Source organism: Hoplias malabaricus, chromosome 4 (assembly GCF_029633855.1).
Source record: "Hoplias malabaricus isolate fHopMal1 chromosome 4, fHopMal1.hap1, whole genome shotgun sequence".
NCBI lineage: Eukaryota > Metazoa > Chordata > Actinopteri > Characiformes > Erythrinidae > Hoplias > Hoplias malabaricus.
This window is the reverse complement of record NC_089803.1, coordinates 50,962,441-50,976,841: the sequence shown is the minus strand read 5'-3', so window position 1 is coordinate 50,976,841 and position 14,401 is coordinate 50,962,441. Positions and strand designations below refer to the sequence as shown.

General features: G+C 41.2%; 1 protein-coding gene across 2 annotated transcripts in view; it reads right to left on the bottom strand.

The window, feature by feature from the left end:
• The window catches only part of kcnd2 (potassium voltage-gated channel, Shal-related subfamily, member 2), a 231,131-nt gene extending 225,341 nt beyond the window's left edge, over window positions 1–5,790 (bottom strand). For both annotated transcript variants that reach the window (XM_066668661.1, XM_066668662.1), the window contains exons 1-2: window positions 5,384–5,790; window positions 2,395–3,584 (exon numbers count right to left, since the gene is read on the bottom strand). In XM_066668661.1, coding sequence (XP_066524758.1) covers window positions 2,395–3,506 — 1,112 coding nt within the window. In that variant the 5' untranslated portion in view covers window positions 3,507–3,584; window positions 5,384–5,790. The remainder of the gene's footprint in view (window positions 1–2,394; window positions 3,585–5,383) is intronic.
• Between the last annotated feature and the right edge of the window lie 8,611 nt (window positions 5,791–14,401).

The window sequence follows — 14,401 nt, the reverse complement described above, 5'->3', positions numbered from 1 at the left end:
CTACATCCATTTTGCCTAGGCGTAGGGATTTCTCAATAGCCCCTGTAAAGATTTTTTATTCAGAGGCACACTCGAACTGTGTTATGAATTCCTTGTGAATCACTGGCTAGACTTTGAAAGCAACCAAATAAACCCAAAATAAATAAAACTATGATAACCACTGTATTATCTTAGGTTAATGAAGTTGCAATGTATTATGACCATTTTCTTCATAACATACATAAACATTCACAAGTAGTATGCTGAAGATAATCAGCTAATTAATGTACCTTATATTTTGAAGCAGTATATATCTAGTGCCTCAGACTAATGCAACATTTAAAGTGGACCTGCATGTTTGCCAAATAGGCAGCTGAATTCATATCACATAAGTGTTAGGAGTGGGTGATAACATATGATTGTGCAAGGTTTTGCAGAGATTATTATGCCCTAAATTTAACTGAAGTCCAGCAGCGCTCCCCTGATATCACTGCAGACTGACAGAGCTGCCTAGAAAGCACTGCTAGCAGCCTGGAAATGAAGCACTGTCCTTTTTTCATCTGTGTCCTGATGACATGACAGGCTCTTGAAGGCTTGTCCCATCTCATAGTGAAATTTTATTACCTTTGCCACTACACAGTGTAACTCAGTTCCCAAACACATGGAAACAAGGGTTTGGAATACAAGTAAGAAATGTGTTGCACCCTCAGTTCCACATCTCATGTTTAAAGGCAATTTTTTATAAAGACTTAATGCTCTGAGAGGCAGTCATTTTAAATTATTTCATAAGATTTTGAAGAAGTGGCCACAATATTTTACACACACAATTTTCAGTCGTTTAAAGACACTACCATATTTGTGGGAATTTCTTGTAGGTTTTCTGTGACTTTTATATTGTGATATAAATTTTGGTCATATCATTCAGCTCTAGACAGGTTTACTTTTTTTGTCGTGTGAGTTTTATTGACGTTATTGTGTTTACTGTATATTCTACACCCATTCCATATCTGCACATCATAGGTCCTTTATAATGAGCTCCAATCGTGTATAGCACCATGAGCCTGAAGGACAGCATTTCAGTTCAGTCTATAAAAGCCACATAGAGTAATGACAAATAAGACCACCTGGCTTAGCTTGACCTGACTTGACTTGGCATGATGGACATAATGGAAAGACACCTGGAAGAATCCGTCAGCTGGTATTAGAAACATTAAAACGCACATCACACTCTCATCCAACTCCCTCCACAGTCATTAAAGCACCATGAAATGTTGGAACAACACAAAGGCAGACATTAGTTAGGAGAAAAAAGCAGTCAGCATGTCACTAAAGCATACGTAAAATCTGCTCAAACACTCCTCTGAGGACTTAAAAGGCAGAGGCTTTTAAATGAGAATTACAGCCTGCTGACCCATGTATGGGGACTATCAGCTCAATCCGGGCGCACTGCCATTCACGCTGCTGTGTTATGACAGAAACTGCACTGCGCTACTGCGCTTCAAAAGCCAGTTGATCAAAGCTGTGGTTGTGTGTCGGAGCACCCGGGTTTAGTTATTGCCCTGGAGTGTGACTCATGGCCCTGTGTGGGCCTGGCAGCGTCCATCACCCAGGCAGCCGAGCGGAGACGCCGGGCAGAGCAGCATGCGGTCAGCCGCTTCAGCACCATGGAGAGTGGCCGGCGAGCAGGTGGGAGGTTCAGTGAGGAGCGCTGAGCCAGGGAGCAAGCCAATTAATGAATGGCAAAACACATCAATAGGGGATGTATTACTGTAATCGCCTTGAACGCTCTTTCTCATAATAGCTGCACCACCGCATGTCTTCCTCTTGGCTCCGCGACAATATGGGGCTCGCAATTACACCACTGCTACAACCACCAGGGAATAAAGTCACTACTGAAGAAAAGGCATGCGCATCTGGTGCTGCACATGAGTATGCGTGAATGACATGAGGGGAAACAGATGCACTGTGTGTGTGCTTGCACATGTATTCAGCACCTGATCAGGACCTGATATGGCAAGTATGATGTAAAATGTTGTCATTGTGGGGACATTCAGGCGGCCCTATTAGGAGAAGAATGCAAGACAGCAGTAATTAGCCTTAGTATAAAGGAGATGGCTACTGAGGATAGGAATACAAGCAGGCGCGTGTCAGAGAGTTGAGTCTTTTTATTGATCTCCCCGTTGCCCTTGATGTGTTCTAATTTTAGCTCTCCAGTGGTAGGTGTAATAAAGATGTTATTTTGAACCATATCAGCTGTGGGTCATTTCATCATCTTCTAGGATGCATTGAACATCAAATACAAACGCCAGCAGCATGCAGCATTTTTTTAATTTGAGACCACCAGGAACAGACCACCATTATTCCACGCACACAGACTATCACAGGCACCCCATCCCAAAGCCCTTCATCACTTACCCCAGCGTTGTCATGGTGACGATGGTGTACCAGAAGGCAGCAGGGATGCTGGTGAACTTGCTGGAGTTGGAGCCTTTCTCTGCATAAAACATGACAGTGGCAAAGATGATGATGGCCATGGTGAGTGAGAAGAGGAGGAAACCCAGCTCTGAGGCACAGCTCTTCAATGTGTAGCCTAGGATGCGCAGACCAGCTGAGTGGCGGGAGAACTTGAAGATTCGAAAGACACGAAAGACCCGGAGCGTTACAAAGGCGCCACTCACATCTTCATTGTCTGTCATGACCAGGCCGATGTAATAGGGCAGGATGGCCACCACGTCGATGATGCTCATTACGCTCTTCACAAACTTGTAGCGGCTGGGTGCGGCGATCAGGCGCAAAAGGTACTCCACAGTGAAGATCATGACGCACGCTGTGTCCAGGCAGAAGAAGGCCAGGGCATAGCGTTCGCCACAAGACATCTCCTTCGCCCTGTTGGCTGCCAAGCCACAAGGCACCGTTTCCACCACATTGGCCATCACAGACACGGCGATGAAGAAGCCTGTGACGTAGTAGAAGACGAGCGCCATGGTGCTGGTGTGCGGGTTCTCGAAGGCTCGCCACATGGACTGACGGATACTCAAATCCGGCACCGTCGTGTCATTGCCCTTCTCATTGTCCTCATCGTCCTGGATGCGCTCGGCGTTCTCCCGACGTCGATCCTTGTACTCTTCATAGCAGCAGTCCCCGATAATCTCTGGGATGATGCCAAAAAACGCCAGCTCCTCGTCGTATGCAGAGATGCATTCGTGACGAGGGTAGTGCAGTTTTCCCGTGCGGTAGAAGTTGAGGATGTGCCGGAAGATATCCGGGTCACGGTCAAAGAAGTATTCGTTGGTCTCCTCGTGGTAAAAGAAGTCACGCTCTGTGCTGCCCAGCAAAGTGTCTGGATACCTCTCCAGCGTGTTGCGCCATGTCTGAAACCTGGTCCCACTCACGTTCAAGATGATCAGCCCATCCTGTGTGCGCCTCTTGTCCCGTGGCGGAGGGGGCATTGGAGCGCTGGCCACGGGCATCCAGCCTATGGCTGCGGCACGAGCGAAGGGCAGCCATGCTGCGACTCCAGCCGCCATTGCGAGGTGGTGGACTCAAGAAAAGTTAATCCTCACTCCAGACTGCACTCACAGGTCTGTCATGTAGGCAGAGGACATCTGGAGACAAAAGACAGTACAAAAGACAGTGAAGACTTGTAAGTCGTCCAGCAAGAAATACAAACAATGTGTTTCAATTGACTGTCCTTCACTCAGACTGAGTGGAGACGGTAGTAGAGCAAAGGATTCTTTGCTGCCATAGAAGGACCATGTTTGTTTAAGAGATCTGTGAGTGTTAAGAACCTTTTAAAGCTTTACATTTAAAATTTAGCAAAAGCGTTTTTTCATACACACACACACACACATATATATATCCTTGTCATGACAAAAAAAAACCAAAAATCATTTATTTAGGTATATTTATAAAGGTGCCATCTGTCATAAAGTGTCCTTTGCTCAGCTCTGATGTGACACCTATTCCTGGTGACTCCGTTTTGACATCAAATGACTTTTTACTTTATTATATATCACAATGACCTACTGCTAATGAAGGGGCACATGCTAAAATCTCACTTTATCCAAGGGCCACATTTATAGACAGATACAGATAAACATCAAAATATATCAGAATATCAGCACTATGATGAACTCTGAGCTAAGAACCGCTAGAAAGGGGCATGATGTTAATGGGACATGGACGTTATCATCAATGCCAACTGATACAGACCTTATGTCAAATTGATTCATACGATCGGTAACACATGTTGGGATTGATGTAGTAGCACTGTCTGAAGAAAAACATTAATCTCCAAAATAGTTACTTTAAATGAGAAGGGAAAATAAACTTCTAAACTTTTATAATAGTCAATGTAATTTTGGAGCATTTCTATAGCTTCATTCATCATGAACTTTTCACACATTGGGAAGGAGAGTTGCTGAGTTCAAATGATGTAGGAACCTAAAAATCAACATAAATCGAGATTTTTGTTTTTCTTTGGAGAGCAATGATATGTTTATGTGAGTCTATGTCAACTGTAATCGAGGCTCTCTCTCTCTCTCTCTTTCTCTCTCTCTCAATATATATATATATATGCTAAATCTCATTTAAAATGGACTTTGTGACTGAAAGACCGAAGGAAGTATGGGGATAGTGCCATTCTCCAGAGAAGGGACTGGATCTGTGCATAATACGAACACTTCCCAAATTCAGCCAGGAGCTGCTTGGGATATATAAGGTGCATTTTCACTTTACCCAATGATGCTTTCTCTGTATAAGCCTTTATAAACATGTAATCACACATACATGTGTAGGAAGTGTACACCTGAACTCAGTGTCCACATGTGGTGCACTTCAACGAATTGAATTTACTAACTTTTGAACATGTAGTGTGAACACTAACTTTATACTCTGTCATTGTGGTGGTACCTTCAAGGGTACAGGTTCAGTATCTTTATTAAGGGAACTTAACTGTATTACATTCTGTATGAGTTGTAGGCTTTTAATGTGTGTTGATTTCATCTCATTTAAATTCCACGACTATTTTCTGTTGAAAACAGTCCTTCATGACGCTTCTTGAGAAAAGACTGGACTTTAAAAACACTGCTGATGCTCTGAAGGTACACGCTGTCTGTAACGGTTGTAGAATTCCCTTTTTTTTCTGCGAGTGACGTCGTTCAAATTAACTGTTGCTTTTATCAAGTTTGAGGTAAAGTTGGTGTAATATTTAGGCTACGTAGGGTCACGTAAGTTATAAGAAATCCAAGAACCCAGTATTTTATTGGTGTTAATCTGCAACTTTCCACTCACCTTCAAATACATACGGTAATGGGTGCCCAGAGTGTAAAGTCCAAAAGCATTAAATGGTTTATAACTAAGTTTTTTGTTGTTGTTGTTGTTGTTTTTGCATGAGTCGACTTACCTCCACACAAATCCGCACGTGCACTAAGATCATAAATTTTAAAGCAGTTGGCATGAATCTCATGCGAAACTGAGCCAAAACGAGCGCAGAGGCAGAGAACCAGAAAGTGTCCCAAAACGCTCCCTCCCTGCAGCAACAAGTGCGGCACGCGGTTAATTCGCGAAGGGGCAGCTCCGGCGCTCGACGTTCCTCCGCGCTACTCTCCAGCAAAAGCCTCACAGCGGTCCATTCATTCAGCTCCCCTCAGCACAGTGACACCACAAATCCCCTCCGTCTCTCCCGCTTCTCTTACGCTTTTAAATGACCAACCCAAAGCCGTCACGAGAGCGCCGAAAGAAAAAGGCGGGAAAGCAGCATCCGAGCAGCCAGCGAGCAACTTGCGTCCGGCTCTTCTGCTTCAGAGATGATGTGCGCGTGCGGCGGAGAGCGCGAGCTCCTGTCCAAAGCGTGTCACGTGCTCCAGGCATCGATGAAACCAAGACCACCCCAACCCCTCCTGCTCCTTCACTCACCACCTCCTCCACCCTCAGGACCCGGCAGCGTGGTCGCTTACGCTGAGCATATGCGACAAAGTAGTGACTCGCGCGCGCTCGCCACGATCAGCACGAGGTGTGAATGCACCGAAACGCTGTTCAGAAGCGCAGTGTGTGTGTGTTTAGGGGCTGCGGTGCTTTCTTTGCTCCACGCGGCTGATGCGCGCGCAGAAGCGGAGCCGCTAGATGGAGACAGCTTTCAGTGCGTCGCGCACAAGCTTAGCGCCACAGGAGCTCGTGTACTTATTGTAAACGCACGAGCAGGTACAGAGGTTCAGGATTATGTTCATTGTTTTCTATTTATTTATTAATTTTTTCATTTTACTTTATTTTTTAAATAATATACAATAATATATACATATCACATATTATATACATATAATAATATACAATATAGTATACTAATATGATAATATATTATATACTATTAATATATTTCTTTCATAAAAAATGAATCAAAATCTTGATTAATTCATCCATTCATTCATTTTCTATAACCACTACATTCAGTTCACTGTGGGTCAACAAACTCTGGATGAGGTGCCTATTCACCGCAAGGCATCACACATTACATATTCACTCACACAATCCACCTATCAGCATTTTGGAATGTGGGCGTACACCCACGCAGACACAGGGAGAACACACCAAACTCCTCACACAAAGTCACCCGTGCTGATTTCAACCCACAACCCCAGAACCCTGGAACTGTGTGACAGTGACACTGCCTGTTGCACTACCAATGTTATACATCTTTATGAAATGTATCACATGTAATATAATAAACAGACCAAGCAGGTACACAGAATATAGCATCACACAAACACTCCTCCAGTCACACACACTCACTCCACTGGAAAATTCCATACAGTTTTTTTTTTTTGGGACTGTGGGAGGAAACCAGAGCTCCTGGAGGAAACCTATGCAGACACAGACAGAACACACCAATCCCCTCACACGCAGTGACCCTAGGAGGAGTTTGAACTGAGAACCCCAAGACCCCTGGAGCTGTGAGACAGTGACACTCCTTGTTTTGTCAGAGACTGTAAAAATGCTCTGAAAAATAATCCAAGTGTTAAAGGAAATGAAAGGAAATAAAAATGAACAAACAGAAGAAAAGAGCAGACATATTTGAGGCAATGTAAATGGAGCTAGCAGGAGTTTATCCATGAATTTATAAGCCTTCATTTATCACGACAAGTCCTGGCGCTTCTAGAAAAGCCTTAGATTTGTGGATTCAGCTTCTTTAAGGTGCATCCATTGTGGACAGATGTTCCAAGCTTATATAATTTCCATAGAAATGCATTAAACGTCAATGATGCTCTGGATCATCTACACATGACTCTAGGGTCACCATGGCTCAATGTAAAACATGGGCTGGATGTGTATAGAGCCACCTAGACAAACATATAGGATGTGTGAAATCTAAAGAGGTTTTTATTGTAACTAATCTAGCAAAAAAATAAAAATAAAAAGCTTAATGAACTACGTAAGCGTGCGGACATTTCAGTCCCACATTGGCACAGTATATATGTAGAATCTAAGCTGCAACAAAAGCCTGTTTTTCTGGTGTCATGCAAACCATCTCATACATTTTTACATTGTCATAAATCAGCCTATAAAGCCTAAAGCAGTTTATCTCTGACCACTCATGCTGAAGTTATAAATGAATGTGCTCCATTCCAAATTAATCACAGTGCAAAGCAGCCAGTCAGAACAGAGACCATTTACATATATACATATCTTAAAGACACAGTAAACAATAAATAAAAAGGCCTACATTCTTAACCCACTTCTTCTGTTCTTTAATGGTCAGGACACACACAGGACCACCACAGAGTAGGTATGATTCAGGTTTAGGATCATTCTCAGAGCTGCAGTGACAATAATAATGTGGTAGTGGTTTGTTAGTGTTGGTTGAGCTGGTACGAGTGGATCAGACACAGCATTAGTGCTCAAAATCTTAAACACTGTCCCCACACACTGTCCACTCTGTCAGGCACACCTACCTCCATTGGTCCACCTTGAAGAGACAAAAACGCCAGAGACAGTAGCTCATGTGTTGCTGCACATTTTGTGTTGGTCGTCCTCTTGTCTTTCATCGTGGGGCTTAAAGCCCCAAGAGATTTGCCAAAAGCCCTCCAAAATGTTTCAGATAATAAAGAATAAATAAGAAAAATAAATAAATAAACATAAATAATTCTCTAAATGGACTGGTAAAATCAATGTTCGGAAAAACGTATCACCTTCTAATTAATATTTATATAATATACAAAAGATTTGAAAAACAATCGTGGAAGTTCTTTTAGCTGGTAATTGTTGCCCGAGTTCTGACAAACACTAAACATGGCAACCCTGTCAGTCGTTTACCTCAGTAAGCAAGCTTGAGCAAACAGTGATGGAGAGTAAACATGGACATAAGAAAGCTTAGAAGAGGAGTGAATCACAGCCATCAGCAACACGAAGAGGTTTAGCTTCATCACAGTCACCACCGAACGCTGTTGAAAAGCAGAGAGATGTTTCAGGTGAGTCCACACCAGTGAGTAGGTGAATTGGCAGATGTAATAAACAAACGTTAGCTGCGATTAACTCGCCGGCTAAGGTCAGAACCCTTGAGATAGCTCTGGTTAATTTGAATGTTAATACCGTTTTACTGAGTACTAAAACATTCGATGTAGAACTGGGGCTTGTATCATTTGTGTCAGACTTTTTTTTAAGTGACTTAAAAGTTTTATTCTGACAACCTTTAACATTTTTAATATTATATATTAAACGATAGGTTAAAAATGGCAAAGGTACAGCGCTAACTGATACAAATCTAAGCCTTTTATTAATGTAATGTTAACTAAAACTAAAATGTAAATAATCATTCTTTTTATATGATTAAGTTTATTCTACTTGTTGCACTGCGTCTCTGCACAGCCCAGTTGTTATACTGAATATATTAAATATAATTAAAAACAGAACTGCAAAGCAAGCCATGAATGCACTTTATGTTTAAAGATATGTTTACCATGGGTATGCATTTTGTAGTTCTATAATTACAATGTTTTAGTTTCTTTTTACTATGTTCTCCAATGAGAAGGACCACCACAGAGCCAGTGGCGTTATCCGGGAGCCTTCATTTCGCTATGAGAGAAGAAGGTTTTAAGATTAGTAAAGCAGGTTTTATGTCAGATATCATCTGTTAAGATATATGTTATTGTAATATATGTTATATTTTAAGATATCATCACTTTTAGAACAAAAAATTTGTGTGCCTTTTCATTTGACATTTAAAAATATATCTGCCATTTACATGGTGCAAAATAATTTACATTAAATCGTGTTGCATTAATTTACAATGAAAATGAAAATGGTGTTTTTCTTGTTTATTCTATTTTTTATCCTTAAAATTTATTCTGATAGTGATTGTATCAGTATGTCAGGAAGGGCGGAGGATGGATGGACATGTAAGATTTGGCCAAAAAATACACATTGTGCAATTGACTGGTGTTTTTTCTCTGATTTTTGCACAGACACATCCCCCAGGATGATGGGGCCTTTTCACACCCTCAGTGGAGTCTGGAGTCACAGCACTAGGTTAAGGTGGATGAGCTCCATCACAGCTGTTTCAGTCCCATAGCAAAGTGTGGGCTGGTCTTAATGAACTATCTCCAGCCTCCAGTGCTGCCAGAATTAGAAACACACCAAGGATTATGTGTGTGTGTGTGTGTGTGTGTGTGTGTGTGTGTGTGTGTGTGTGTGAGAGAGAGAGAGAGAGAGAGAGAGAGAGAGAGAGAGTATGTTTCAGCACCATAATATCATAAGGAATCTTTCAGTGATGCCATAGAAGAACATGGATCTACAGCATCGTTCAAAGAAACCTTTGTAGCACATTTATTTTTAAAAGTGTGCTATAAAGTTCTGCAAGACAATAAGCACTGAAATGTTGTTTTTGTAGCCAAGTATACATGATGGTTTTGCATATGATCAAAAACAAAAGGTATATGGCATTTTGCTGACATTATAATCATACATTATAACACCACAGCCCAAATAATGCCTTTAGTCCTTTGGTCTTTGGTCTTTGTTCTTTGTTTCAAAATCATTGGCGTAATGAATTCATAATGAAATTTATGTTTGCTAGTATGCACAATATTGAGGTTCCAGTTTAAAATATATTGCAATTGGTCTGTGCCAGCTAATAAAAGACCTTGTCCCAAATAGAGCTGCTCCCTACTCCCTACATAGTGAAAATCACAGTTAGTAAAAATAAATAATACTGCACCCAGATAAAAGATAACAGTTTTACCCCATAGTTATAAAAGGCAGTGGAGTCTTTTACCCCTCTGACACAATAACTTCTGTGCTTCTGAGTGTTGTGAGTGAATAGACTCTGTAATATCTGAAGTGTGTAGTATAGTTCCTCATTATGCTGAAAGGGATTTTTGTCAATGTTCTATAAAGCTTGTCCAACCTCACCACGATCAACTGAAAAGAATATATTTGAGGGCGGAGCTCAGATAGATAAATCAGTAAGGATTAGTGCATTACAAGTCTCTGTTAAATTAGCAGCTGGATGGATGCAACATCTGCAAGGGAAGCTTGGATGGCTGCTGGAAGTGGTATTGGTGAGTCCGGTAGGAGTGTGCTGTCCCTGTGGTCTGTGTGGTTCCCAGTGACCAGTGCAATGATGAGGACACAGTAATAAACCTGGCCCAATCCTTTGAATGACAAATAAAACTAAAATTGAGGTTCTGATACTGTGAAGTAACCAAAGATAAACAGGGGTAGATAAACATATAAACAGGGTTCTTTATGGCACCAAAAGTGGTTCTTTGATGGCATTGCTCAAAGTATCCTCTGTTGCATCTTGATTTTTAAGTGTGTATGTAACGTTTGGAGCAAAGTTGACTTCAGGACAGTTTTGTAAAAGTGAATTACATTCTTCAATGTAGGGGGAGCCCAGGAGCAAAAAATGCCAAATATTAAAACTAGTGTTGCTTTAATGCAAAGCACTTTCAGTGTCTAGACATTTTCTACATATTTCTAACAACCATTTATTCCTGAAGTCACCTCACTGTACCTAAAAGTAAAATATATTTTATTGCCCTCTTAACAGAGCTATGTTCACTGGAAGTGAGAAAATAAACATTGTCACAGTGAAAGTAAAGAATGAGGTACAGGAGTAACTGCAGGTAAGGCAACACCACTGAATATATACTGAAGAAATGAACAAACATTCATCATGGGTAACCGCTTATACAGCTCAGGGTAGTGGTGGGTCTGGAGTGTACCCCGAATCAAAGGGCCCAAGGCGGCAACACACCCTGGAGAGGATGCCATTCCTTCACAGGGTGATACACACTCACAGACTCACACTTAAGGACACTTTTTTGAGTCACCAATCCACTTGCCAACATGTGTTTTTGGACCGGGGGAGGAAACCGGAGCACCCGGAGGAAACCCATGCGGACACAGGGAGAACACATCAAACTCCTCACATACACCCAGAGCTGGACTAGAACCCACAACCTCCAGGACCCTGGAGCTGTGTGACTGCAACACTACCTGCCGCCCTCTGAACAGACAAAAAAATTTTAAAAAAGAAGCAAAGCAAATAGGAACTTCGTGTAATCACATACTAAACAACTAAAGTCACTAAGGCAATGAGAGAGAATCAAAAAAAGACAAATCAAGAGGCTGACAAAATATAGTCAAAACAAACAAAGACAATAATGGTAGGAGAAACCAAGAAATAATGATAATAATAAAGACAGGTACGAGAAAGGTATAAAAATGAAGATTAAAGAAATACATTAAACAGAAAACCACCAGGACAGTGAAGAGAAAGTATGGAAGAACACCACTGTACAAAAAGGAAGATGAAGATCAGAGGAGAACAGGATTAGATGTATGAAGGAACAGACAGAGAACCCAAATGAACAAACTACAATCATTAAGACAAACCATGAACATAGAAGACTACACAAAAACTTAAGCAGGAACAAAGACACCATGAACAATGACAGACAATCATTCAGACAATGGAAGCTTAACACTTGTGAGCTAGTGACGAGGAAAGGGCATGGCTGCATGGACACAAGGATGATACGAACACGTGGGACAGTAAACAAAAACAAAGCAGCACATGGAGACAGATACTGAAGGAATGTAACTGCAAGAGAAAAGCCAAAACCAGGATGGAGAGAAGTGCCAAATCCTGACAAACATATTTGATTAAATTGCTTTGTAAAATCAGAAAAAAGTCATGGATATTTTGTGAGTGGTAGAAATCCAGCCAAGGGTACAGCATAATGACTCATTTTTTTGGAAGCATATGTATGAATTTCTCCTCACATTTAGCTGTGACCACGTATTCTGTCTTATTTATATGATTAACCACAGACGCCTTGTGTGCTTGTGTCTTTTTTTTTTTTTATTTACAGCTTCTCTCAGCCTTGAGCTGTTGGCGAAGTGGCATCAAAAAATGTGCTGGCATCACCATGGTTACCTGTAAATCTGGTTCCTTCCCGTGGGCTGTAAGTGTCTCAGTACAAGAGCGTCTCTTAACCTGCCACAGAGAGGCCAGCGTTTCTCTTTGGCTGGAATCCACAGAGTTTAACTCAACTACTCACCCTCTGACTGCAGATGAACGGCTGCTGCTGGATTGAGTCCATCCCCCTGAGCAAGCAGGCCACGCTTAAATGCTCCCATCATCAGCAAAGCTAGTAAAATCCATAGCGAACACAAGGAGATGGCAAGAAAATCAATCTTGCCAGTTATACAGGGCTTGCTGCATGCAGCATGACCATCAGCAGATTCTAAGCGATCTCCGTCAGTTGAGAAAGAATATAAGCAACGTGACTGGAAAGGGTTGATGTGATTGAGTGCAGAAAGTTAGGAGGAAATGGAAATAGATTTCATAAAACCTATACATTTGGCTGATATCAATGCATCATGTCTCTGCTCTGCTAGAGCTACCATACACTGTAAAAAAATGTCTGTGAATTTTACGATGGAAAACTGTAAATCCATGACAGTAAATGACTGTAAACTCTAAAAAGGTTGAAAACAGTTTCTGTAACAGTGAAGTACCATAAATACTTTTATCAGCCAAAATACAATTTTTTACATCTCTTTACTGAAAAAATACATTATTTCACTGTTAACACTGTTAACACACAAACCATTAGGGGGCGGTACAAGTGTCCAAGTACTGGGAGGAGCTGAGACTCATTAGGGAGCTCCCAGCATGCCTTGCTTCTCCATATGTTCTGTGATTTTCAGAGTTTATTTGTTTTGTTTTTTTGTCTTTGAGACTTTTTTATTTTTGGTTGCATTGGGGTGATTATTTTGTGTATTTGTGTGTGTGTGTGTGTGTGTGTGTGTGTGTGTTCACTTTGTGTTTCTGTGCATGTTATGACAAGATGTGTGTTGGTCAGGAAAGTTCACCATCAGTCGGTTTCCCAAGTGCTGGACTGTGGCACCCAGATACCACATGTTTCTTTGATCCTTTCAGCAATATCTCCTTTTAAGGGCTGAATATAGGATGCGGTTTGGCTGTATCTAAATATGGCTATATCTCAGTTTTTTATAACATTTACATGTTAGTTTTATGTTAAAACAAATGTTTTATTGTTATTGTAAATCCTTGGCTTTTTTTACAGTGTTCTGTAAACAAAACAGTTCTTAAATGTAAAATGTATGATTGCTAAAAACGTGACCATATATTTTATGGTGAAATTCTGGCAACCACAGCTGCCAGTTTTTTACCGCACATTTTACAGATTTTTTTTTACAGTGTAGTCTACTGTATGTTCAGAGCAGTTTGTGTCACAAGCCTAGAGAACAGGACCACCAAGAGCTGAATCGCTGAAAAGGAATGCTCACACTGAGCCAAGCCTCATCTCTTATCAGTGGCCAGCCTCACATATGCTCTTGTGGCTGAATGGAAGTGAATCCCTGCAGCAAGGCTCAAAATCTAAAGCAGTGATTCACAAACTTTTTCAGCAGTATGTAGATTTTCCAAGAACACACTCTGAACAAACATGCACAAGTCTTTTGCTTCCAGCCTCCATTGGAACTTATTTTAAACACTGGAATTATTAGAAAACTGCAATAAATTGCACTATGTATCTCATTCATGTGCCTTGCTCTTGTTCTCAATCCCCTCACACCTGGAGTACTACCACATGCATTACAGAAAGTACTTTGAAGTGACCAAAGATCCCAGGGTGTTGCCCTGAATCTGCCGCTGTGGTCACTTCTGGTCTCCTAATCATGCCCATCTCCAAATAAATTGGATTAATCATTCACTTATCCCTTCTCTCTACCTAAAATCTGATGAGTGATGAGTATACTGACATCGATAACCTAGGTGGTTGTTGAGGTGACTCTATAATGTTAAAGAAACAATAGACAGTATTATTACCTTAACATTACAGCTCATTGTGATGCTCCACTGACCTGTAATGGGGAGAATAGAGATTTGTCATTGCTG